Raw genomic sequence first — 26548 nt, forward strand, 5'->3', positions numbered from 1 at the left:
AAGGAAGATGTAAAGTACCGGTAAGCCACAAGCCACGTGGCAAGGTATAGATTAATAGAAATGGATTAATTTAAGCTGTAAGAACAGCTAGCAAGAAGCCTGCCACGGCCATACAGTTTGTAACCAATATAAGTCTCTGTGTTTACTTGGTTGGGTTTGAATGGCTGTGGGACAGGCAGGTGAGAGAGATTTGTCCTGACTGTGGGCCAGGCAGGAAAACTCCAGCTACAAATGGCGTCCAACGTGGTGGCAAGAGTTTCCACCTAAAACCTGAGAAAAGATTCTAAAACAGAGCTGAAAACAGCTCCTAATTGTTTCTCTCAAATGAGCGGCAGCTGCCGGTTTGAGCTACTTGTGGGTTCCTGTCATGTGCGCTTGACCTGCGGTATGGCGGGAATGAGGTCTCTGCAAGTGGCACATTAAGCTGCTTGGTGGATTTAGCCTTTGCTAGTACAAAACAAAAAAAAAAAAGAGGTTTCTGGGCTACATGCTGCTTGGATAAAAGCATAGACCCACGATGGCTCCCAGAGCTGGTGGTAAGCATACCACCGCCATGTTGGGAAGCTGAGGTGGGCGGAGCCAGCAGCCACAGCTGCTGCAGTTTAAGGCAATAGATTCATAATAAGACAGATTCAGATGTAATAGTTTAAAATGTGTGTAAAATATACGTAGGCTTGAAAGAGATTAAAAAGGTGATATATACAGTTACAGAAACAAATACATAGTTTTAAAAAAGTCTTTAAAGAGACAGTAAAATGAATATAAAAAATAAGCCCGTAAAGATGGATATCACACAGAGAATCTGGATTGTGTTGTCTTTGGGATTCTTAACTACAGAGAGATATTTGATTGTAAAGGAAGCTGAGTTAAACCAATATGCATATTTTAAAGGTACCTTGACTTCAAAATTTGGATATAAGGATATGTTACTTTGGAAAGGAGACTCTGCTTTTGTTTCCACAGAAAGCCAGAGGCTATGGATTTGTTCCAGATTAAGACACATCAGGTTTGACCAGCCAAGACCACCTGAAAGGTCTCCAATGACACCATGGCCCAGATGATCCAACATCCAGAACTGTTTCAAGGCAACTGGCTCAGATGATACAGCCTCACGGACTACTCCATGATCCTAAAATTTTCTTTGTTTCCCCAGAAGATACAGCACCCCCATCCAGCAGGAAGTAGTAAGAGAAGCTACGCCCAAATTCCCAAATATACCAAGCTGACTTTGGAGATGTGTAAAGGTTAAAACCTTCCTTTTTAATAAAAGAAAAGGGGAAGTGCTGTGGGATGATCTGTGTGTCAAATGTGTTGCTGATTGGTCAATGAATAAATCACTGATTGGCAGTGGCCAGGCAGGAAGTATAGGCGGGACTAACAGAGAGGAGAATTGAGAGAACAGGAAGCTGGGTGAGGGAGACACTGCCAGCTGCCATCAGGACAAGGAAGATGTAAAGTACCGGTAAGCCACAAGCCACGTGGCAAGGTATAGATTAATAGAAATGGATTAATTTAAGCTGTAAGAACAGCTAGCAAGAAGCCTGCCACGGCCATACAGTTTGTAACCAATATAAGTCTCTGTGTTTACTTGGTTGGGTTTGAATGGCTGTGGGACTGGCAGGTGAGAGAGATTTGTCCTGACTGTGGGCCAGGCAGGAAAACTCCAGCTACAGAATATCATCATGTAACAGTATATACTTGTATTCTTCTATCTATTCAACCAGTATTTCCTGAGCATCTGCAGACACTGTCCTCATCCCTTATCTTCATCAAGGCTTCTTTAGCCCCTCTGTACTCCTTGTTACTTATTCTATTTTGCCAGGCATTGGTGCCAGCAAAGCAACATAACAAAAGAATACATGTTAATAAATAATCTAGGACATATGTCACATAGAAGGTGATATCCTTGGTGAGAATCTGGATCAACAACAGCAAAAAAATCCCCTAAAAACTAAGATCTGAAGAAACCATTAATTGTAGTTAGTAGCTATGCATCGATATCACTTGTTACAAATATACCATATTAATAAAAATTTTCACTAAAATTTGGAACCAGGCCGGGTGGTGGTGGCGCACGTCTTTAATCCCAGCACTCGGGAGGCAGAGCCAGGCGGATCTCTGTGAGTTCGAGGCCAGCCTGGGCTACCAAGTGAGTTCCAGGAGAGGTGCAAAGCTACACAGAGAAACCCTGTGTCGAAAAACCAAAAAAAAAAAAAAAAAATTTGGAACCAACCTAGGTATCTGCCAATAGATGGATGGATAAAAAATATACTATACATGCACAATGGAGTTGTAGTCAGTCATAAAGAGTGAAACTATGCCATTTGCAAGATAATGAATGAAGTTGGAGATTTTATTGACAGGAAAAAAGCCAGACTCTGAAAGATAAGTAAAAGGTTGTCTGTTAAATGCAAACACACACACACACACACACACACACACACATACACACATGACATGAAAGTAGAAAGGGAGCCATCCTGGATGGTCTAACAGGAAGAGGGAGGAGGGAGGAATACAAGAAAGTAACAGACAGAAGATAACTATTTTGTATTTTTTCTCATATGAAGATTCTCAATTACTATACATGCATATATGGATATTTACATTCATAGAGATATTTAATGAATGTAGAAAGAAAATTATTCATGGGAGAAAGGAAAGCAGTGAGAGGGGAGAGGGGGAAAAAGGGAAGATAATAAGGAGCAAATTTGAATAAGAACAATTTTATACACACACACACATATATATAACACATACATACATACATACATATATATGGGAGAATGTCATAAGGAAACTCTTTAATTGTATATAAAATCATAAAAAATAGAAGAAAACATTATGTGTGAGATATATATTCTTTATGATATCTTAACTATTTTCTATAATCTTAAACTGTTCAAAAATAAACACTTATAAGAAAAAGAAACAAATTAGTGGGAGAGAAATAAGGGATTATATGAGCTATACTTCTTTAATAAAGTTTATAATGAAAATATGTGTAAGGCAAGTTACAAATATGTGGTGATATATTGTGTACCCTAATAAACTTGCCTGAGGATCAGAGGACAGAGCCAGCCACCAGATTAGACACAGACGTTAGGCAGTGGTGGCACACACCTTTAATCCCAGCACTTAAGATCTCATGCCTTTGCTTGGGAAGCACACATGCCTTTAATCCCAGGAAGTAATATGGCAGGGCAGAGAAAAGTATATAAGGCATGATGAAACAGGAACTCACTCTCTTTAGGCTGAGGATTTCATAGAGGTAAGAACTAGTGGCTGGCTGTTCTGCTTCTCTGATCTTTCAGCTTTCACCCCTGATACCTGGTTCTGGGTTTTTTGGTTTTTTTTTAATTTTTTAATTTTTTTTAATTAAAAGACCATCTAGATTCAAACAACACAAATACAGAAAGAACCAGAAATAGTTTTGCACTCTCATAATCCCAGTACTTGGAAGGTGAAGATAAAAGTATCAGGAGTTTAATGGCCAGCATCAGCTATATAAGTGAATTCAAGGAAAGCCTGGGCTACGTGAGACTCCGTCTCAGAAACATTCATACATACACAGAGGAAGACACATGAAGGTAGGTATTAGTGGTGTACATCTGTGATTCTAACATTTGAGAGGCTGAGACAGAAGGCTTGTGAGTTGGAAGCCAGGTTAGATTAAAAAGTCAGACTTTCTCTCAAAAATAAAACAGCAATGTTCAAAAAGAAAAAAAAAACCCAGCCATGTTCTTGCTGCTCTATTTATAATCGCTAAAAAATAGAAACAACTCAAATGTCTTTCGAACTCAATGGATAATGAAAATGAAGTACGTATACATGATGAAATACTATTTAATTGTACAGAAAAATGAAATCATGAACTTTGCAGGGAAAATGGATGTAACTAGAAAATATCATACTGTGTGAGGTAAACCAGACCCAGAAAGATGAAATTCACATGTTCTCTATCATTAGAGACCCCTAGCTCCAAATCCTCAGATATTAGTACATAGCCTTTAGTGACTACAGAAACCAGGAAAGTAAACTAGAAACACTGCCAAGAAATGGGGGGCTGAGGGAACAATAGAGAGTGAATAGCAGGATAGAAATGATCTGATAGGAGAAATGGAAAATGGGGAGTTCACTAGGGAAGGGAGAAGGAGATAAATGCATAAAAATATCAATAAGGGTAAAAAATAATAATAATGAGGGTGTCTGAAAAAGTCATAAGGAAGTATACTATTATTAACTATTTACCCACCCCAAAGGGCCTATAATACAAGTTATTCCATGCATAAATATGCATATATAGTTTTAATGAACCTTTCTCATCTGGGCTGACATGCTCCTTCCACAAGGCAGAGGTCACCTAACCAAACCTCCAATAAGAGACATGAGAAGCTTTTATTTGAGTTGTTGGCTAGGCTATCCAAAAGACTCCAAAAACATACAGCCTACTACTTGTTTACAACCCTTTCCCCCAAACTCCCAGAAGTAAGTGTCTATTGCTGACAACACTACTGCATTTCAGAAACAGGGCTCAGAGACCCCTGAGCTGAAACTGATATGAATGTCCCTTCCCTGAGGACTGGCTTTTAGGGTACAAGAAGGCACCATGTAAGCTTCCAAAGAAAGGAGACTTTATCTTAGTCTCCAGTTCAGTAATTCTTTCATCTTCATGTTCCTTCCTAACTTTCTGACCCATCCTAAGTCTTTAATGATGACTCTTTCTCTAAGCAGCTCTCAAACATAGGCATTATTTTCCTTTCACACACACACACACACACACACACACACACACACACACACACACACACACACACACACACACTTTCTCTGTATCTTAGCATCTGTCATTTACCCCTACAACTTCAACTGTCTTATTTTCTACCAATGATCCTTGTCAGTACTCCCAGTCAGACCACACACTTGAGTTCTAAGGATGCTTTCTGAATGTCTGCTAAACATCTAAGAAACATCACATTCATCTTAATTCAATGTGTCACAAAATAAATTAATCATTTTGCCTGTCAAAAGAATTTCACTATTGGTATTTGTGCTCACTTCTGTTAATGTCATAATCCTTTACACTAGAAACATTGTTGTCTTTAATTCCTCCATTCTTCTCAACTTTCACATATATTAGTTAAATCGTCAGTTCTGTGCAAATAAAGCAAAATTATTTGTAGTTTTCTTTTTAAAAAAATCACTTGGTCTTCAATATTTCAAATACAAAATCCAAATTCTTTAAATGGTCTGAGGCTTTGCATATAACTTTATCCTCAGTTTGCAGTGTTTTATATTTAATGTTTTTATATCACCCCTTTTCTATGGTCTCAGAATTTGTTCAGATAATTCTTTCTCATATATGGATGTCCAACACACAATCTTCTTTTCCTATGAATACCTTTCCTAACTCTTTCCCTTCATCTAGATTAATTAAGTACTTGGAAGGTACCCTGAGTTTTATATTTGTACCACTAATCAATAATGACTAACACAAATAATACATATTAGAACTTGACTTCAAATTGTAGCAGTTACATAATCAGTGCTTAGCACCAACAAGTAACACCATTCCCAAGTGCTTTGAGAAAAAAAAAACAGTATTTGTCTTGTTGGATTGTGTATCTTCAGCATTTATATTGGTCTCTGACCCATAAGAAATATTAATGGCTATTAGCAAGGGAAAATTCACAAATGAGTGAATTTCTTGACTGTTTGCTCTCTATTCTTCTCTGCACTGCTTCTAGCTTACTCATCCATCATTTCTCACCTAGACTATTTTGAGGGCTTCCAAGTGGACTTGACTTTTCTTTCTTGACCTGAGCTGTGATTCTAGCTTACAAATTTTCTAAGGTGTTTCTCTTTTAATTTCTCTGGTTTCTCACAGATGTTGTACTCTTCCAGATAGGTTAGAAAGGAGACTGGGATATTTCCTGACTTTCAGAATTTCATGGTCTCATATATATGAGAGACTCATGTATTAGTAATATTGAAAGAAAACAGACTACATGCTGTCAGTATGGGGAATGAACTATTTTTGGTAGAATACAGGAATATTAAAGATGGAATTTTAGAATTAAAGTTTTAGATTGGGTTTTGAAATAAGGATAAGATAGCTTTCTTTCTTTCTTTCTTTCTTTCTTTTTTGCAATACAGTTCAGTTCTACATATCAGCCACGGATTCCCTTGTTCTCCCCCCTCCCGCCCCCCTCACCTTCCCCCCAGCCCACCCCCTATTCCCACCTCCTCCAGGGCAAAGCCTCCCCCGAGGACTGAGATCAACCTGGTAGACTCAGTCCAGGTAGGTCTAGTCCCCTCCTCCCAGGCCGAGCCAAGCGACCCTGCATAGGCCCCAGGTTTCAAACAGCCAACTCATGCAATGAGCACAGGACCCGGTCCCACTGCCTGGATGCCTCCCAAACAGATCAAGCCAATCAACTGTCTCACTCATTCAGAGGGCCTGATCCAGTTGGGGACCCCTCAGCCATTGGTTCATAGTTCATGTGTTTCCATTCGTTTGGCTATTTGTCCCTGTGCTTTATCCAACCTTGGTCTCAACAATTCTTGCTCATATAAACCCTCCTCTTTCTCACTAATTGGACTCCCAGAGCTCCATCCGGGGCCTAGCCATGGATCTCTGCATCCAGATCCCTCAGTAGTTGGATGGGGTTTCTAGCACGACAATTAGGGTGTTTGACCATCCCATCACCAGAGTAGGTCAGTTCGGGCTGTATCTCGACCATTGCCAGCAGTCTGTTGTGGAGGTATCTTTGTGGATTTCTGTGGGCCTCTCTAGCACTTTGCTTCAGATATAGATAGACATGTTACCTTCTAGCTTTAAAAAAATTCAAATATAATTTATCAAATTCAAGACCAAATCTAAATTAAGAAGCATACAAGTTCTTGTAGGAACTGCTGTCTGCATCCCATTCTAGCATTATCTTCTGATAATTTTGTTATTTTGTATTATTCCAACAATACTACCATTCGTATATCTCACCCTTTCATTCTGTATCCACTCCTAATAACTCCTGTGTTTCTGTGATAGGCTATTTCAACTTGCCTCTTAAGTCTTCATATTGACAAACTGACAAACTAGCTAGAATTTGTCTGCCTTTTTGTTCCTTTAGTATCACATATATTTTCTTCATAACACTTCTAGTCTGTATGTATATATTTACTATGAAATTACTTGACTGTTATTTAATTCCCCAAGTAAAGTGTAAGCTACAAAATTGCAAGGCTCAGGGCAGAAGAGATGGCTCAACAATTAAGAACATTTGTTGCTCTTACAGAAGACCTGAGTTTTCCTTGCATTACCCACATAGTGACACACAACCTTCCATAATTTCAGTTTCAGGGGATCTGAAGTCCTCTTCTGGCTACCACAGACACAAGGAACACACAAGATGATGCATGCATGCATGCAGACACTCATACACATAAAAACAAATCTAAAATGAGTACAAACCTATGTCTATTCTTTGTTGCCATTGTATGTATCTATCATGCAACATGACAAAATATCTTAGTTCCTCTCCAAATAACTTTAATCAAAAAGTATCCTTTTTATCATATATGTACTTTCATTGATTACATAAGTCTTTATACATGTTTATTTCCTTTACTACCTTAAAAACAAAAAGATACTGATTCAATTACAGCTATAGAAATATGAAAACATCAAGGACAGTATTTGTGGATTTTCATATTTTTTCTATAACCATACAAAGTTAAGCCCAAAATTTTTAAAGATTTTCCCACTGCCAATGAGCCAAATCAGATTCCAAAATAAGCTGTCAAAAAATTATAAATTTATTTTTAAATGGTAGCCATCTATCAATTAATGATTCTTTGATGAAACTCCTCAATACCCCTTTTCTCATAAGCAAGTAGTGGGATGATGTATGTTCTGAGAGACTTGTGTGAAAATTATGGTTTGCACCCTATTCTGTATAACTTTAGGCACTTTTGTTGTCTTAGCTTTCATTTTTTTCAATTTCTAAACTTATTTAAGAAATTATATGTATTGTATAGAGTACTTTTGAGAATTATAAAAGATAGCGCCTACCATTACTTTGGGGGGGGGGAGGGAGTTGATGATGAAGAGTATTTTATAAATGCTTAATTATTCCAATTATTCCAGTGGATAGCCATTTTGCCATTGGTTTGTTTGATCACATGTGGCCAAAATTCATATAGTCCTATGGTCTGTTTCTTATGGTTTAAATACATCTTCAATTCCAAAATTCAAAATTCATTGAATCTACAACTTGTGCCATAGTCACACTACCAGGGTAGATTTGCCTTCCTGGATTCCTGCTTTTCTAAATAATGATAAAAAATTAATGATGTTGCACTTTCTATTGCAAGCACTTTCAGCTATAAAAGAATATTGTTGCTTCATTTCTGTTCATAGTTTCAATTAACTGACTTTGGAATAAAAATGCATGTTTGCAATGTGTAAGGGGTCATCTAATTATTCAACCACCCCTGTTTGTAGCTTCTTATTAATAGGCTCCACATCGTTTGTCTTGCTTCCACTTCAAATGCTAATTTTAGAATCCCATTTTCATTATCAAACACCTTTAGGAAAAAATCTTAACAGTAAAAAAAGAGACCTCTTGAACCTGTCATGTTTCCCTCTTTCTTAATAAGTTTGTTCTCAAAACAAATTTTTTAAATTCATACTTATTTTCAAACAATATCTTTCTTCTCAAAAATCAGTGAATCCCTCATTTCATTAGTTATCACTAGTTTCAGACCACATAAACCAAAGGAGAAGTTGGGGATTTAAGCAGTTTTCTGAATAAATGTAACATTTGTAAATATTTAACACTAACATTTTTTCCAGTTTTCAAGCAAAATTCACAGTTTGCTTAAAATATACAGGTACTATAATTGAGGTCAAAGAGGTCATCTTTTTGTTTGAATCATGTAGATAATTGCTTCAATTCTCCACTTCACTTTGTGTGAAGTAAGTAATTGAGTGAAATTTCAACTGAACATTTTAGTGAAAAAAAAAGTCAAAATGAATGTTGATTATCTTTAAGCCCAAACAAGTAGCTAATTGCCTGAAATTACCAGTTGCTTGGTCATGCAACCTTGGTACATTTAGATATATCTATGATGAAATTGGAGAAAGTCAAATAAACATCACTTCAGCATGCCTACCACAGCTTTCAATCACATGCACTCAATGAGTTAATAGCACACTAAAAACAGCCACTTTTCTCCAATTTCTGGTTTTAGCTCCTAAAATAAATGCTTAAAGAACTTATGTCTATATAGAATAAAAAATTAGAGCAGCTTAGGAGCCTAATTTATTTCAACAAATTGTCACAAACATCTGTTTTGCATACAGAGAAAAATTATGAAGGTAGAAATCTAAGTAAGAACTATAGTAATCTCATAAAACAGAAAGGTGATGATTAACTAGAAATATTTTCACATATTTGTATTTTGCTAGAACACAGCCTTGCAACTTAGGATAAACAAGTGAAATATGTGTAGGCACACTGGAAACCAGGGGGCGGGGGAGGGTTGGTGTTAAATATTTACAAATGTAAAAGAGGTCTGGGAAATCTTCAAGTCTATGAAGCTGTTTAAAAACACCCGAGGGCAAATGCTATCAAAATTCTAATGAGAAACAAAATGGATGTTTAGGAATCCAATTTTCCGTTTTGAACTGGTGAATGAACCTTATTTCATAAACTTATATTACTTAAAAGGCTTTCTAAAAATCTACTAATAGACTGTCCACTTTGCTATATGACCAGTCTGTACTAAAATCATTTCATAATGGAAGCTTTCTGTTTAATTCTGACAAAGCTCAAAGGGGAAATTTTTCATCTTTATTTCAAATAATGTTAACTTTTCAGTATTTTGAAGTGAGAATTATGCTACGGCAAAACAAACTTCTGACTTACTCTACTATATTAGACATCTCAAGTCTAATTTGATTGGAAATGTTTAGGGGCTGTGTGATCCATTCCTTCTACCCTAATATAATATCTCTCCAACTAGTTGAAGACTTGTAATTAAACTAACCCTCCAGGTCTTTTACTTGTCTTTTATAAGGACAATTTTCTTTTAATTTTCTAAGAATTTGAAAGAAATAACTTTGGCTTGCTTTCCCTAGACCTTGTCCAAAGACACCATATCTTCCACAGATAGGTCATACATAGATAATGAAATTGAGCACATTACCCCCTATGAAAGGCACAATAAAAACTTAAATACAGAATATGTCAAGGTTACATCCCAGCTCCTACATATATACATATATATATGTACATATACATATATATATATTATAATATATTAGACCATGTTCATTGTTTGTGACCATAGGACATTCTATTATTGGCATGTTTGACCTATACTTCCCATGGGTTCTACACAATTATTTGCTATATTTATACATACACAGTTCAGGACCATCTTGTACTCATTTCTGTAATCTGGCATTCCTCTGCATTTGAATTTGCCTTTAATAGACTTTGTCATGTTTATTTTTACCCACATCAGCTTGTCAAAGTTGTTTGGAATCCCAATCTTAACCCATTTCCCCAACTCCCAACTCTGAAAAGGCAGAACTGGCTGAACGTATATAAATTCTTTAGAAAAAGTCTTTGCACACAGTTGTGACACTCAGACATTTTACATTCCCCACTCTTCTGCCATTTAGTCATAGCCTAACAAAACTCAATACCATATTTCTAGATATTCTTACCCGACTGTTGGGTCGTCGACATCCAAACAACGGAAGGCAACAACACAGGCTGAAGGTGGAGCTGCCCCTACGGCTAGATGCCGTACGTTGTGTCCTTCTAGAATTCATCATGCTTCAAAGTTGGTCTGTCTATAAATGTGTAGTACAATCTGGAAAAAAAATATGACTTGGGATGTAACAGTGAAAGATCTGAGGAACAGCAAGCAGTTTAATACATGAGGAAGGAAAGGGCAAATGGTGGGAGAAGTTCTCAACATTTGAAATTTCACCATAAGCCCTGCTCTTTGGGGATTCTGTAGTATATTTTCTCAAAATACAGCAACTCAAAAGTTACCTCTTTTCTTGGAAAAGATGGACAAAGTGAAGAAGAAATGGTGACTGAGTGCCGAACCCCTACAAAACTTAGCCTTCACATGTCCCTCGGACTCAGAAAAAAGAAAATAGGCCACATTATTCCCTCTTCCTCTATTTTCTCCTGGGACATTCATTTACCCTTTCTTATTTAAATTCCTGGCATTCCCATCTCAGAACTATCTCTGTCCCTGGGCAGTTCCTGTCATAAATATACCCTTCCACATCAGCTCAGACCTTCTTGGCCACCAGCCAGTTGGCCAGTTTTCCTCTACCAATAACTAGATTTTCCCTAGTTATACAGTATTTAGATGCTACAAATATCAATATGAGTAATCAATTTGAATGACGAACCCAACTGACATCTAGTGTATCATTAGCATTAAATGTATATTGTCTTAATAAGCCAGTCTATTACTTTATCAACATACAAAAATATTAAGGACATGGATAGTTTGAAAATATTACCCCATTTAAAACATACTTGGAACATGGCATCATGATGCATGACTGTAATTCTAACACTCAGAAGGCTGAGGCAGGAGGATCACATGTTTGAGTTCAATCTGGTCTACATAACAAAATGTTGTCTTAAAAAAACCTAAGGGCCAGGGATGTAGATTAAAGGTAGTCTATTTGCCTAGGATGCACAAGGTCCTATATTTGATCCACAGCACTACATAAAAAAAGAAAAAGGAAAACAAAAGGTATTTGATACTTTAGTTCTGCAGTGGGGATGTAAGTAAATTAAATTGTAATTTACAGCAGTAGGACAGTGCTTATGGTACAGATGTTAAGCAGAGCTTGATACTAAAATGTTTTACTTCATCTTTCCTTGTGTTTCTTTCTTTTTCCTTGCTTTTTAATCTTGAAACAGAGACTCACTATGTAGTTCAGGTTGGCCTCAAACTCTCAACTATCATCCTGTCAGCCTCTCAAGTGCTGACATTAGAAATGTGAAGCACCACACCCAGCTTAAGTAACACTGATTTTATGTTTTTTATTTATAATTTATACTCTGCTATCTTTTAAAAAAGGATTCAAGGCAGCTGACATTGAACACTATAATCAATCATATATCAAATATTTTTGTTAAAATATTTTGAAGAGAATGGCTTTATATATTTTTACTATTGCTATATTCATCTATACCTCCCCAAATAACAAAACTGATGATAACTTTTATTATTTTAAGGAATTGTTGGTGATGAGAGAGGTTGTGAGAAAACTTCTGAAAGGTCAGCCTTTCAGTGTAAGGACAGTATAGATGGTAAAATAACTTCCCCCATCAACCTAATGCTTGTCTATCTCTCCCCTTCACAAATATCTCCAATAATGTGATATAATAGAAAAATAGAGCCCTCTCCATTAAAGATAAATATTGTTACCATTATAGACGGTGCCTTTTTACCCTCATTCTTCAAAGTTACTCTTTGAGCACATTTCTTTACATTAGCCGATACAATCAATTACCAAAGCCACCAAATTTGTGGCTGTTGGCTACTCTGATCTAACTTAATAGTTATCTATAAGATTTGTGGCTTATAGGAATTTCAAGTTTAGTTTTATAAACTAAGGTGATTAGATTCAAAGATGAAAACTCAAGGAGAAAAATGTATTAGATTTTTTAATCCATATTATGTCATTAAATCCTCAAAATACTACAAAGTAGGCACAATCACTCCTACTTTCCAAACAAAAAACGTAAGTACAAAGAAGTTAAGTGTCCATAGATAATTGAGTAGCATATCTCAAACTACAATTGAAATTTTCTAAGTCCAATTGCTTCATCTCTCTCACTTCTCTAACTTTATTAAAGGATAAACAAAATGAAGACATGCACAAAAACAGAAGTTATTTTCCAATAGAGCACCTACCCATCCTATTCCCCTCAAATTTTCTACTTTTCTCTAAGAAGAAAACTAAGTTTCTCTTCAGTTACAAAATACATTTACATACTTGAGCTGCACATAAATAACTTATGTTCATAAATTTAGGATGAGTTGTGCATTTTATTTCATTCAGAAATAAGAGCCATACAAAAAAGGACTTCCAAGGATGAAGGTTTAAACAGTGATTCTCAACCTTCCTAATGTTGTGACCCTTTCATAGAATTCCTCATGTTGTGGTGACCCTCAACCATAAAATTATTTAGTTGCTACTTCATAACTGTAATTTTGCTACTGTTATGAATCATAATGTGAATATCTGATATGCAGGATATCTTACATGTGATCCCCAAAGTGGTCACTACTCACAAGTTGAGAACCGCTGGCTTAAAACCATTTATTTGAAGCATTAGATATCAACATTCAAAGCCCCCAAATTTAGTTTGTTTTTATATAATCTAGTCATTTGAATTGCTATGTAAACTCTTAGGCATCCATCCTAAAAATGAAATAAAAAAAACAGTGTCAGGGTAAATTATCAATGATTAAACGTGAGCTGTCATGGTTAAGCATTAAACTTCTAACACCAATACAATCAACTAAAGGTCTTTATTGGCTATTTTCACTGGCTGACATCTTGATGAATTTGGTAAATAACTAGAAGATTTTACATCTAGAGCGTGTACGTAATAGTTTATTTCAATCTTTAACAACTTCCTAGAGGGGTAAGTCTGTCCATCCTTGAAAACAGATATAATCTAAAACTTCTCTCTTTTGCTGGAACTTTTTTTTTCTTTCTATGGTCAAATTTCTCAGACAGTTTCCTTGAGCAGAGTTTTTTAAAATTTTTTTGCTTGATTGCAGTATTAAGAACTGATCCTAGATGCCTCACTCATAACTCAGCATGTACCTTTCCAATGAGCTACATCCCCATTGCAACACACTCTTCTGTGCAACCTCTTCCTACATATACCTCTTCACTATTAATTTAGTTCCCCTTGCCAGAGCAATTTCATTTTCAGAGTTCTTAATGATCTTTTTGTTAGTAAGTCTACATTATCATTTTACAGTACAGCACATTTGTTTTCATATTGTATTCAACTTGAAACTCTTTCTTTGGCTTCTGTGCTTGATCTTAGTCAAAATGCCAAAAAGTGGTGCTTTTTTGGCTTCTGATTATCTTTATTACTTGTTTTCCTATTGTGTGGAGGTTTTATTTATATTTCCTTCTATACATTTCTGTGCACTTAGCTTTTTCTATTGTTTCTTTTTAAAGTTTTCTTTGTTTTCATGATTTTCTAACAGCTGTATTGACGGCAGTGTAAGATAAATCTTCAGGACTGTTTCCAGTCTTCCAAATCCTATTGAAAATGCTTATATAACTATTACTTACTACTACAGATCCCTCAAATACAAATAGAACCCATCATATTTTCCTCATAAACACTCTTCTTCTAACTTCAGCCTCCCCAAACTATAGTATCTCCTACTTAGGATTCATTATTTTTTACTATTCCTTCTATGAAGTCAATTACCAAGTCCTTCTAGATTTTCCTTTCTCCATGTTCATATTCTTTTAAGTTTATTGAACAAACTAGATTAATGCAAAACTAGCACAACATACAAAGCTACCACCAGCATTTGCATTGGGCCCCTTATATCTCACTAAATAAAAATTTAGGTTTTCTCCTGTTGTTCTACTGCTTGTTCTAATATACCAAATACTCAAATACTTATATCCCGACCTTTGTCTGTTAAGTCCTTCCTGTTAAAATCGTAGTTTCAGTGATTTGAGATTTTAGATTTAGCATTCATTTCCTTCTAATACATGTTTTTGATCCTTTCAGATAAGACTATATAACATATACAGTTTGTTCTATAGGCAATAAAAATTTACTAATGTTTACATAATTCATATTTGTGCTAAAATGCCCTTTAAAGCCCAATCAAGGGAAAAAGAGAACAGAGACTACCCCTGTCTCAGCTTTTTGATCATCCTAGATGTCATTATTCATTGTTTAAATTACTCTTTTTTTAAAAATTTCCTTGCTTTTATTCATTGCCCTTAGACAGCATGAATATGATGAAATGTAAGCAATCTATCAGTCTAAATATCTACTTCTCTAGCTGTACAATGTTGCGCTATTAAATGACGTTGGAGAAAACAGTAAATTGGTTTGATGCAATTTCTTGGTCTCTAATCTCAACTTGCTTTCAAGGTTACCTAGTAACATTTCTTCCTGCCTCTCCTTATAAAAGCTATTTTAAGCCTCCTCTACTCTCTTGTTATCACAACCCATCTGTTTCTTCATTTAACTTATTCACTTCATATTGTGTGGGACTCATAAGAGAGCCCCTCGAATTTTCTGGCATGTCACCTATAATCATACTTGCTCATTACTTTCCTCCCACTTTCCTCTTTTCCGAAGGATGTAATGGAAATGACCCACCTCTGATATAAGGAGTTGTTAACACACATATTTTCTTAATCTTGACATCTTAGAGTTGCCACATGAGGATTGCCACTTGAGATGTTTCCAGCTCACCCCAAGTGCTCTCTCTTGATCACTCTGTTTATCTTGCTTGTCTTGTAGCTTTAAGACCTTACCCTCTCTACTACTTGTTTCCAAATGTAATAGAAAATGCTGTTATGTCAAAAATAAAATAGCTTCCTTTGATATGTACCTGCAAACAGCCAAATTTAGTTAAAGAGGTATTTTTATTGTCATTTTTCAGTGTCCATCACTCTCATTCACTCTTAAATTCGCTATAATTTTATTTCTTCCTCATTGACCCTTGAAATTACTAAAGCCAATGATGGCTATATGGTAAATATATTCAATAGTCACACTAATCTCTGCTACTTTCTGAAATACCCCTTCTCATTCCTTTGGTTCCTATGGCATTATCATGTGTTTTCTCCTAGCTATATTTCTTGATTATTCTGTCTTTGTTTTTGTTTGTTTGTTTGTTTTTGGTGGGAGAGGCTCAATTTCATTAAAAAGTTCTTTAGATACTGCTAGTTCATAGTATTTTTTTCCTCAGCCCTCGAGAGCTCTTATTTTACATTCAATTCTGCATGTAATTTTATTCTTGTATGCTAATGCCTTACAATTTCATCTCCAACCCAGATCTCCTTTCTAAATAAATAAATCTCTCACTTTAACATCCCTTAAGCTATTTCATTCAATACATTCCATGGGACTCAGGCAACAAATCTGCATTTCCAAAGTCAAATTGCTAAAATCAACTGTTTATTTCTTTTGTTTCTTAATTATAGTAAATTATATCACCATATACCTTAATTTTCTAACCCATAATAGTACTTGCTATGTTTCAAATTCACGTTTGTTTTCCTGTTTACCTAGAATATTTTCTATTCATCTTACACAAGTTATTCTTATAAGTTTTATATTAGGAATCCCTCCAGTGCTTCACTTTTCTGAGCTCTCATCACAACTTATTCCTATCTCTGTTTCATTCAGTAATCTATACTTTCCAATAGACTGTAAGTACAAATGACCCTCAACTTACCATGGGTAATGGCCAGATAAAGCCCTTGTAGGTTGAAAATTTCATAATTTGGAAATATATCTAATATACCTTCCCTATAAAGCAACATAGTTTAGCATAATTCACATGGCTGACACTGATATCTTAGCATTGCAAGAGAGTAGTCAAAGAAGAGATGGAAGTTTGAATTGTGAAGCATCATTTCTCCTGAATGTATATAGCTTTTGTATCATAGTACAGCTGGAAAACCATTTGTCTGAACTGTTGTAAGCCAGGGACCATCCGTTATGTGATGGATGTGTTTTGTTCTTGTGTCTTCACACTTACTTCAGTATTAACATTGACACTTAAAAGTGGTTTTGAATATTTTTAAAAGTATCAGAATTTATAAAAAAATAAGGCAAAAGTAAGAGCTAGAGGAAATCATCACAACAGTCTTAAGAAAGAAGAGAACTGTTTAACCTATAGATATTAGAAATTTTCCTTCTCATACTCAGCATCAACCATTGTAAACTAAAAGATAAATTTTAAAAGAAAGTAATGTCTCACAATGTTATCATTATTCAAATATTATCATAATAAAAAGTTATGACAAGTATAGCAAACTCCTCACATATTTATGGTTACCTTTCTTCAAACTTCTAAGAGACTCAATCTTTCTTACAGATTTCATTCCCACAAGTTTCTTATTATGTTTTCAAAATAGTGTTTTAAAGGATTGTTTTGACCAATAAGTTAGAGATATTAGTAAATTGTCTTAATCTGTAGGGTTTTTTTTTTGTGTGTGTGTGTAAAATAAATTTAATGGAAGATGTTGTTTGGGGCAGACCAATATTTACACTGCCTTAAAATTAGGTTGTGGAAATTTTCTTCTCTCCAAAGACATTCATGGTCACACAAGACAAGTGACCCATATCTCCCTTTCCTCTACATAAACTTCATTCATTTTCTTGTAGACAGCAATTATGTTACCCCTTATCATTCTCTTCTTCAGACAGAATAGGCTTAATTGTGTTATGGCCTAGTCTCCATCTTGTTTATTATTTGGGTTTGGTCTGTGCAGAGTCTCTCCTTTTTTCTAAGCCTTAAACCAAACAGAATGATATTTGGTATTTCCACAAAGCAGAGAAGTCAAATTATTATTTGATAATAATAAAAGACATCCAAGTGATAAGATGAGAACTTGCATTTTAACAACGAAATGTGAATGCTTTTGTGTTTTTTAATCCTCTATTAAGGACCACACAGAGGAAATTTCTCTTTTCCCCTTGTTAAGCCATGCCTCAAAATCAGAGTGTTTGGGGATTTAAAGCACTAATGAATTACTCATAGTAATAGTAAATAATTTGCAGTCACTTTTTGCAGTGACTTTATCACTGCCACTCTTCTTGTTCATAGCCATATTCCATGCAAAGACATTTAAAGATTAATAATAAAGTATTTCTGCAAGCTGATTGATTTCTCACTGAATCGCTCTACTGGGTTGAAGTTGATATTTTTTTCTTCAACTTCCACCTACACCATAGAGATCAAAGAGTTTCTCTTCATTTTTAAATCTAACACCTGACTTTTCACAGAATCAGTCTCCCCACCCCCACCGATGCAATTGTTTCCAATTAATTGGCATTCTGTTCCACTCTTTCTTAAAATTTTCTCTTCAACTTTATAGTCAGTGCCCTCAGAGGAACACAATACCCTGGCCTTCTGTGAACCAGACTAATTTATCTCTTTTTCTTGTCTATGACCCAGGAAAGAAAGGAACCAGAAAGGCAGAAGTTATGGCCAGTGGTTGTTAAAAGCCATGTTGCATAGACATGACAACCCTGGACTAGACTGGTGCACTCTGATAGACAATAAATGAGGAAGGCTGAACTCTGTTTTTGTACTTGTGTCTTCTTTTTCTCCTCTTCTCTTCTGACTCCTGCCATAGTTCTTCACTGCTTTTATATCTTCATCCCAGTTGCTCAGGTTCCCACTTAAACCCATTTATCTGAAACAACCATCTATACTCTGGACCTTTCTCCATCTATTTCTTACTTTATCTATAGTACTTTCCTCCCCACCTCCCAGGCCCAATGCTTTGAAATCAGTCCCAGAAGATAACTCATATTTAAATAGCTTAATTCAATGATGAAGGCCAAGTGAGTTTCTGCTTACTAAATGAGGATGGTGAAAAGAGATTTCCTCATCTTCTTAACTACAAAATATGACATTTGAGACACTATTCAGGGGCAATTTCAAAGAACAGATTTGAGGCCTTCTCCAGTCATATCCCACAGATGGCAGCCAGAATTTCTTGAGCTTTTGATACATTCTTTTTTATTTCCTTTTTATTCATATCTATCAAATTCCATGCCCTGTCAGACAGTGACAGAAAAAGACTTCTGTGGTTTATGAAATATTGCCTGGGGATACCTCTCTTTTTTCCCTTCACTAATAATGTGATTTTCCATGTTTGGCAAGTGCTTAAGTATCTGGACAAAGAGACTCGTGTTATTAATTATGTATACATACTCGAGAGCCTCTGAAATAGGCTCCTTTTCCCAAAAGAACAAGTAAACCAGTAAAAGGATCACATTGGTTAGCACTTAGGGGCAAATGGACATTTTGGGTTCTGTGCCCCTTTCAATACCACCCTCCCAGCAATACCCAATTAGTGTGCACTGCAAGGAAAGGCCAAATGCAGCTCTGCCTCTTCAGACCTCTGCACAGCCCTTGTAGAGATCCACTCACCACTACACTAATCAAATCATTAGGCTGCACTCTGCAAGTTACATACATGCTAGGGATGGCACTTTAAAATGTTAATGCCATGGCTAAATCCAAACTCATTTGAAAACTGCTCAGATGCACAATTGAAAGCACTAAAGTTCAAAGCACGTTTAATTATTTCCCATAAACACAATCCTGAAAGCTTTCTTTGTTTATTTAAAAAGGAAAGAAATCTATTTTCTCTCTGCTGTTATTAACTCAAATAATGGATGGGGGAAAATTTTAAATTTGCTCTTTTATTACCTCACCTTGGATTTTTCTAGCTCAAGATGTGGTTTATTTAGCACCAATCACAGAAATTTGAAAACGTAAAAGTCATACAAATCATCCAAACAGGGTTTTTGAAAGAAAAAATATTTGATAGCATTACGCACAACAATTTCTCTTTAGTGACGAGTTAAATGGGCTTATTTTATAGACTGTCACCCATTGCTTTTAAAATTACTTCTATTTTTATACTTGCCATGAATCACTATTAGTTCTCCATCTCCTTTTCTGTCTCTTGGTCTCCTTTCTCCCTCAGGCTCACACCTACACATTCATTCACAGTCCAAAATGTTGGAAACTAAGTGATCATTCGTTACAATTGCTGTAGCCAGTGCTCCTGATTCTTCTGAGTCATAAGGAGGCAGCTAGAGGTGCTACAACCTTTCCTACCCATCTGCCTAATTACTGACCAAGCATTACATCAGAAATTGCAATAAATAATAATAAAAAGAAGTGAAACTATCAATTCTCTTCTGAGAGAGTAAGTAACTAGGCAGGGATTATAGAGCAAGCTTCCTTTGGGTTTTAACTGGTATTTGTAATTAAATGATCAGTTTTTACAAGGTAGCCAATGGCTTATACCTGAACTCTGCAGTGCATTTTGCAGCAACATTTCCTAGCACCCAGAAAAATGGAATGATATATTGCTGCAGTAAAAATGAAAATGCTAATGCACATATGAGTAATGTTTTTCTCCTCTGAGCAGTATACACTAACTCAGGCTCTGTGGAATCATTTACTGATGCATGCCCTGATTTAACTCCAAATATCCTTTAAAATTAACAACCTATTTAACATTCCTGCAAAGATTATGGCCAGGAAAGCAAATGTTATTGTCTCCATTGAAGAAATACTCACTCAATTGGTCCAATCTCTTAGATTTGCAATAGAAATTAGAAATCTAGTATAAGCTCTTATTTGAAAAATAATTGACAACACACACAAACTCTGTGGCTCATTTTTTTCCCCAATAAGCTCAGTATGTACATAAACACATATCTCCCCAGCTTCAGTATTTGTTTAATGGATGAGATTCAAGCTTTTGGTTTAGTTGGAGGCTTTGTGTATCCAGCCAGGCATAAATTGCTAGGGTTTTAGGAAGAACAGTTGTTTTGGGGGTAGATATAATTTTAATTGGTTTCTAGATTTTTACTTATTGTTTCCATAACTGCAATTCCTGAGATGATTAAAAAGTGGACTCTGAAGTGAGACATGAAGAGATCCCAGAGGAAAAAGTGGATTGAAAATGCTGGGTTGAAAACAGTGACACCAAATTCCCTTATGAGCCCTTCCTCCTTTATTCTACTTGTAGAGTAATAGAAATCACTTAGCTGTGACTACTACTATACACCCTATGAAACTGACGGAAGAAAAAGTAGTCCACATCTTAATTGAATACTTAAAAAAAAATCTCATCTGCATTATGTGGCCAATAAATAGTTGTTGACAAGAGTCTCATTTTTCAAAAGAAAACACAAGCTCTAAACTGAATTCTCACACTGCCTTTTTGCCCTTATGGCTTTGTCTTCTCAAATTACAAATAGAGTCTGTTCCCTAGAGCTGAAAAAAATCAAATGGTTCATACTTGTGAAGCAGTAAACACAAAAGGACCTAAGGATAAAGCAATCCACAAACCAGAATTCTTTGTTTACTAATGTACCTAAAAGCTCAGTTTACTGTAACAAGATATGAAAGTATAAAGAGGTAGATAAAGCAGTTCATTATTCATCACTTAAGGCAGTCATAAAAGGACACATTTTCATTAACAGTGAGTTGAATTATTAGAAAACCTGAGCTACTCAATCCATACTCAGTGCTTGCTCTGTTCTACTCTGCTAAGCGAATACTGCAGAGGTGGGTAGATTGCTGTTAAATAAGATTCCAATTGAGAGCTTATTTTTCTGAGCCCCAACCAGGAACACAAAACTTTAGAGGCAGTTAATTTTGATCATCTTTTTAGCAATACAAAGCTTCGAGTTTAGCCCAGAGTTTTCAGGTGTCTTCAAAATGTGCCTCCTCTAACAATAGCTTTTAATGATTTTGAAAGAGTAAATCATTCCTTTGTATTTTTCAAGAATGTGTTGCCCCCTAGTACAGTATTTGTAATAGTTAATATTGATTATTAACTTGACATAACCTAAAGTCACTTAGGAAATAAGCTTTTGGGTATATTCATGAGGGACTTTTTGTAGATTGCGTTTACTGACCTGGGAAGACACATACTAAATGTGAATGGCACCATTCCATTGGCTGTGGTCTCTGGACTGAACTGAATAAATGGGGGACAGTGAGCTGAACACTTTCTTGGCCTGATTCTTGACTATGGACCAAATGAGTTTAGCTGTTCATTCTCCAGTCACTAAGACCTATCTGCCATAAGGACTATAAATGAAATTGTGAGCCCGTAGCTTTTAGAACATTGCTATCCAAACTGATAGTGGGGAAGGTATTGGTGTTCTTATCCATCTGTGAACACTATGCACTACAATACCCACCTACAAGAAAAATGTGCTCACATGTGCAACAGTGGCATGAGTGTAATGGGGGTGAGCAACCACTCTGTGATTGGATTTATGGCTTGTTCCTTGGGAGAGAACCCATACCTTTTACTGTGAAACTAGTCCAATTCTCATGCCTAGGGAAGTCCCTGGTGTGGGAAGCATACTATAATGTTTATCCTCTCTTTGCTGTGAACAGCAGTTAAATAAAAGATCCAGGGCTACCAAAGCTGCTCTGAATAAGTGATGTTTGAAGGTTTACCCCTAAACAAGACATTTATACCATTCCCTCTAAGGCTCAAGGAACATTGTAGAAAGCGTGTGAGAGCCAGAAGAAAGGGAGAAGGCTGTGAAATGCCATCCACTAGACATGACACAGCCATTGTAATCATGAACTCATAGCAATTGATGTTATTGACATCTGACCTGCATGGGACCAGCCCTGCCAACACAGTCAGACATGGATGCAGAGGGGTTCATTGGGCTCTATCACTCCCTGATGAACTACTGGACTTTGATAAATGGTGGAAGAGGGGAGCAATTTTCTCTGTTGTGTATCTGTGTCTGTGTGTGAGCTGACCAGGCCCCAGTGGGTAGTTCCAAACTCATGGTCACACAAATGACACTGGTCAAATGCAATGAATCTAACAAAATATAAGTAAAGGCTGCAGAAAAGAAATTAGTAGGAAAGTAAAGAGTGGAAAGAGGAGGAAGGGAGATGAGAGAGAGTGAGGAATTAGAGCAATTAGATTGCATTATACACATAAATAAAATAAGAATAAAAATTCAATTAATTTTAAAAAATGTGTGCCCAGAGAAATGGCACAGCAGTTAAGAACACTTGTTGTTTTTCCAGAGGTCATGAGTTTGGTTCTTAGTACTCGTGTAGGGTGGCTCACAATAGCATGCAACTCCAGCTCCATTGGATTTGGCACCCTCTTCTGGCCTTAAAAGTCATACACCTGCCAGGTGGTGGTGGCACACACCTTTAATCTCAGTACTCGGGAGGGAGAGCCAGGTGGATCTCTGTAAGTTCGAGGCCAGCCTGGTCTACAGAGCAAGATTCAGGACAGGCACCAAAATTACACAGAGAAACCCTGTCTCGAAAAACAAAAAAAGGCACACACACAGATCTCTCTCTCCTCCCTCCCTCCCTCCCCCCCTCTCTCTCATACACACACACACACACACACACACACACACACACACACAGAAGGAGAGAGAGAGAAATAAAAATAAATCTAAAAGAACAAAAAAATGTGAGCCAAAATAAACACATCCTGTCTTAAATAGTTGAAATCAGGTATTTTGTTACAATGGGAAATTAGCACAACATTATTGCTTTCCACTTATCCAATTCCCTGTTTTCACATCTTTTCCTCATTTTCATAGTATCTCTACTTTAGTATCTTCTCATTCAACTCTCTTTGGAATCTGTGTTACAAAGTCTGACAGATTTACAATGAATCATTTTCTTTACTGAATAATTATATTTATTATTATAATTTCTTCTAGACTATTGGCAGCTCCAGTCCCATGGAGGTCACGTGCCAGTAACCTCAGTTGTTTTGAGTTCAGAACTTACCTCAGGTCTTAGTTGTGGTGGAGATACCAATATTTTGTTCCTTATCCTTTTTTCTGGTAAATACATTAGAATATTAACCCATCTGTCAAAAAACGTTTACCTCTGTTTCCTACAGACCACCACTCTAGGAATTTTTATAATTTATCCATACATTTTCCACAATAACCCATTCTATCTCTTATTGTAGTTACCCCAATTTTAAAATCCTATGATTATTATTTTAATCTAGTTTATTATGTATCATTTCAACCTGTTATGGTTTACAGCTGGAGAGTTTCATAACACCTTTGCTTACTTGCTCAATCTTCACAAATGACTTTGATTGAAACAAAAACTAATTTAAAATAAAGCAAAGACAAACTTTCCTAGTACTTCCTAAACATTTTCTTTGGGCAAATTTTGACTGAACTGCTCATTATGAAAAAGATGATGTATATTGAATATTATTTTAGTCACTTTATATTTATAAAAGGGTAATATACTACATACCATGAATCATAAATCATAATCCCTTATACATATAAAGCAGCTGAGATAAAACAGAATATGTCTACGTGTTTTCTTTCATTCCCTTATGCTTTTTTCTCTCATTTTTCCTTTCTTTTTTTTTTTTTTTTTGGTTTTTCGAGACAGGGTTTCTCTGTGTAGCTTTGCGCCTTTTCCTGGAACTCACTTGGTAGCCCAGGCTGGCCTCGAACTCACAGAGATCCGCCTGGCTCTGCCTCCCGAGTGCTGGGATTAAAGGCGTGCGCCACCACCGCCCGGCTCATTTTTCCTTTCTTGGTATGATTCTCCATAACTAGTAATACTAATAATAACCATCCCCTTAAAGTACAGTATTCTAAAATGCAAGTGATTTGGGTCAGCTGTCCTCAACAGTAAGGCAATTACACCCAAAAGCCTTAGCATCTAGTCTCCAATTCATGTAGACTAAAGGTTAAAGGATTGGCTGCTGTGGGATGTTCTATATGCTGATGGGTGATGTCACTCTGTATGCTCTGAATGTGTTGCTCTGATTGGTTAATAAATAAAGTGCTGATTGGCCAGTAGCCAGGCAGGAAGTATAGGTGGGACAAAGAGAGAGAGAATGCTGGGAAGTGGAAGGCTGAGGCAGAGAGACGCTGCTAGCCGCCACCATGAGAAACAAAATGTAAGTTACTGGTAAGCCAAGAGTCACGTGGCAAGGTATTGATTTATAGAAAATGGGTTAATTTAAGATATAAGAACAGTTAGCAAGAAGCCTGCCATGGTCATACAGTTTATAAGTAATATAAGTCTCTGTGTGTTTGCTTGGGTCCAAGCAGCTGCGGGACTGGCAGGTGAGAGAGATTTGTCCTGACCACCGGCTGGGACACAGAAAAATTTCAGCTACAATTGGCAGGTCAGGCAGTATTCCAAACCACACAATCCTTTCTAAGGTTTATGTAAAGATATACTAGAGGGAGACAGCTCAAGCAACAATCTGGTTCAAGAGGCAGAAAATCCTTTAACCCAATGACTCATACTCTGCTACATTACTGCAATGATTACAAGATTTGAATCAAATATCATTGTTCTTCATCATAGAATAATTGCAATTTTATTCCTTTTACAATGATTTTACAACTCCTCCAAAGCTGCACAGCATAGAGTTCGTTGAGAACTAAAAGCATTCTAAAGAAACCACAGTAACTCTGCTTTAAACTCTAGCTTCTTCAAGTAATCTAAAGATTATGCCTAAAAAGGAGAAGTCCAGCCTAAAACTTACTAATAAGTGTTATACAACACATTAGTTGACATAATGGATAGCAAAGTACCATCTACAAGAAATGTCAATGAATTAACATTAAAGACTTTCTGAAATTAAAACTTGGACTTAAGCAGAGGATTCTGTTACATGCAGTGTCAGGCTTGGCTATATGAGAATCTTGTCTAAAAGAATCACAGCAACAACAAAAATTGATTTAGCACAAATTCCAGTCTCAAAGATGCCCTAATAATAATGTCATCCCTGGCAACATATGCCTGCTGTTGCAAGAGTGGCCTGAATGCTATGGGAGCAACTAAACACCTTCTGATTGGATTTAAGGTATGACCTACAAGATGAAATACATAGCACCATTATCAGGTCCAAGAAATTGTGGCTAGTTAGACAAAAGGCCCTAAGAGAGAACATACTACCATTATTCTACTAAACAGACATAGTATAAATACAACTCATACTGACTTATTCTTATTTCCATAAATTAGTCCTTTTCTCAACCCTCATCAGTACAACTTCATCTTGCAGTAGGTGGCAGTTAACACAGAGACCCACAACTGGTCAATGTGCAAATAATAGAGACTGCAGAATGTTCAGCCTGAAGTGGGACATCTATATGACACCTTACCTGCCAAAGCTCAAGGATGATTGTGGAAGAACTGGTGAAGAGATTGTAAGAGCAAGAGGTAGTGGATAACTAAATAGTGTTTTCTGGACATGATAGGGCAGTTGCACACATCTATCCACAGTGATTATGACAGCAAGAACAAGACCTCTGCAAGTTTAACCAGACAAAATCCCAGCATGGGGTAGGGGTGGGCATGAAGCTGCTTGGGAGAGGGAGAGTCAGTTGTTTTATACAGTATGACCCCGGTTGATGTACCACACTTAAGGACAGCCCCCCCCCCCAATAGTATTTGGGCATTACAAATTGGACTTGAAGGACTTAACATAAAGAACATGAATTTATGTGGGTAAGGAGGTAAGGATGGATAATGGAGGACCTGGGGGAGTGGTGAATTTGATCAAAATACATTTTATGAAATTGTCAAAGAATTAATAAAATATTGGTTAAAACAAGCAAGAGCACAGGAAAGTGCTATCTCAAATTCTATAGACATTTTATATCTACCCAAAATTCTAGAACTACTCAAGTTGTGGCAAATTTACAAACGATGAAAGGGGGCAATTTTAAGT

The 26548-nt window shown here is 36.3% G+C and overlaps 1 protein-coding gene across 2 annotated transcripts in view; it reads right to left on the bottom strand.

Annotated features, from left to right (window-relative positions):
* The window catches only part of Rps6ka6 (ribosomal protein S6 kinase A6), a 207942-nt gene that overhangs the window by 147486 nt on the left and 33908 nt on the right, over positions 1 to 26548 (bottom strand). For both annotated transcript variants that reach the window (XM_052734805.1, XM_052734815.1), the window contains exon 2: positions 10736 to 10884. In XM_052734805.1, the coding sequence (XP_052590765.1) occupies positions 10736 to 10846 (111 nt within the window). In that variant the 5' untranslated portion in view covers positions 10847 to 10884. The remainder of the gene's footprint in view (positions 1 to 10735; positions 10885 to 26548) is intronic.

This window comes from Peromyscus californicus, unplaced genomic scaffold (assembly GCF_007827085.1).
Source record: "Peromyscus californicus insignis strain IS unplaced genomic scaffold, ASM782708v3 Scaffold_10__1_contigs__length_136768540, whole genome shotgun sequence".
Lineage (NCBI taxonomy): Eukaryota > Metazoa > Chordata > Mammalia > Rodentia > Cricetidae > Peromyscus > Peromyscus californicus.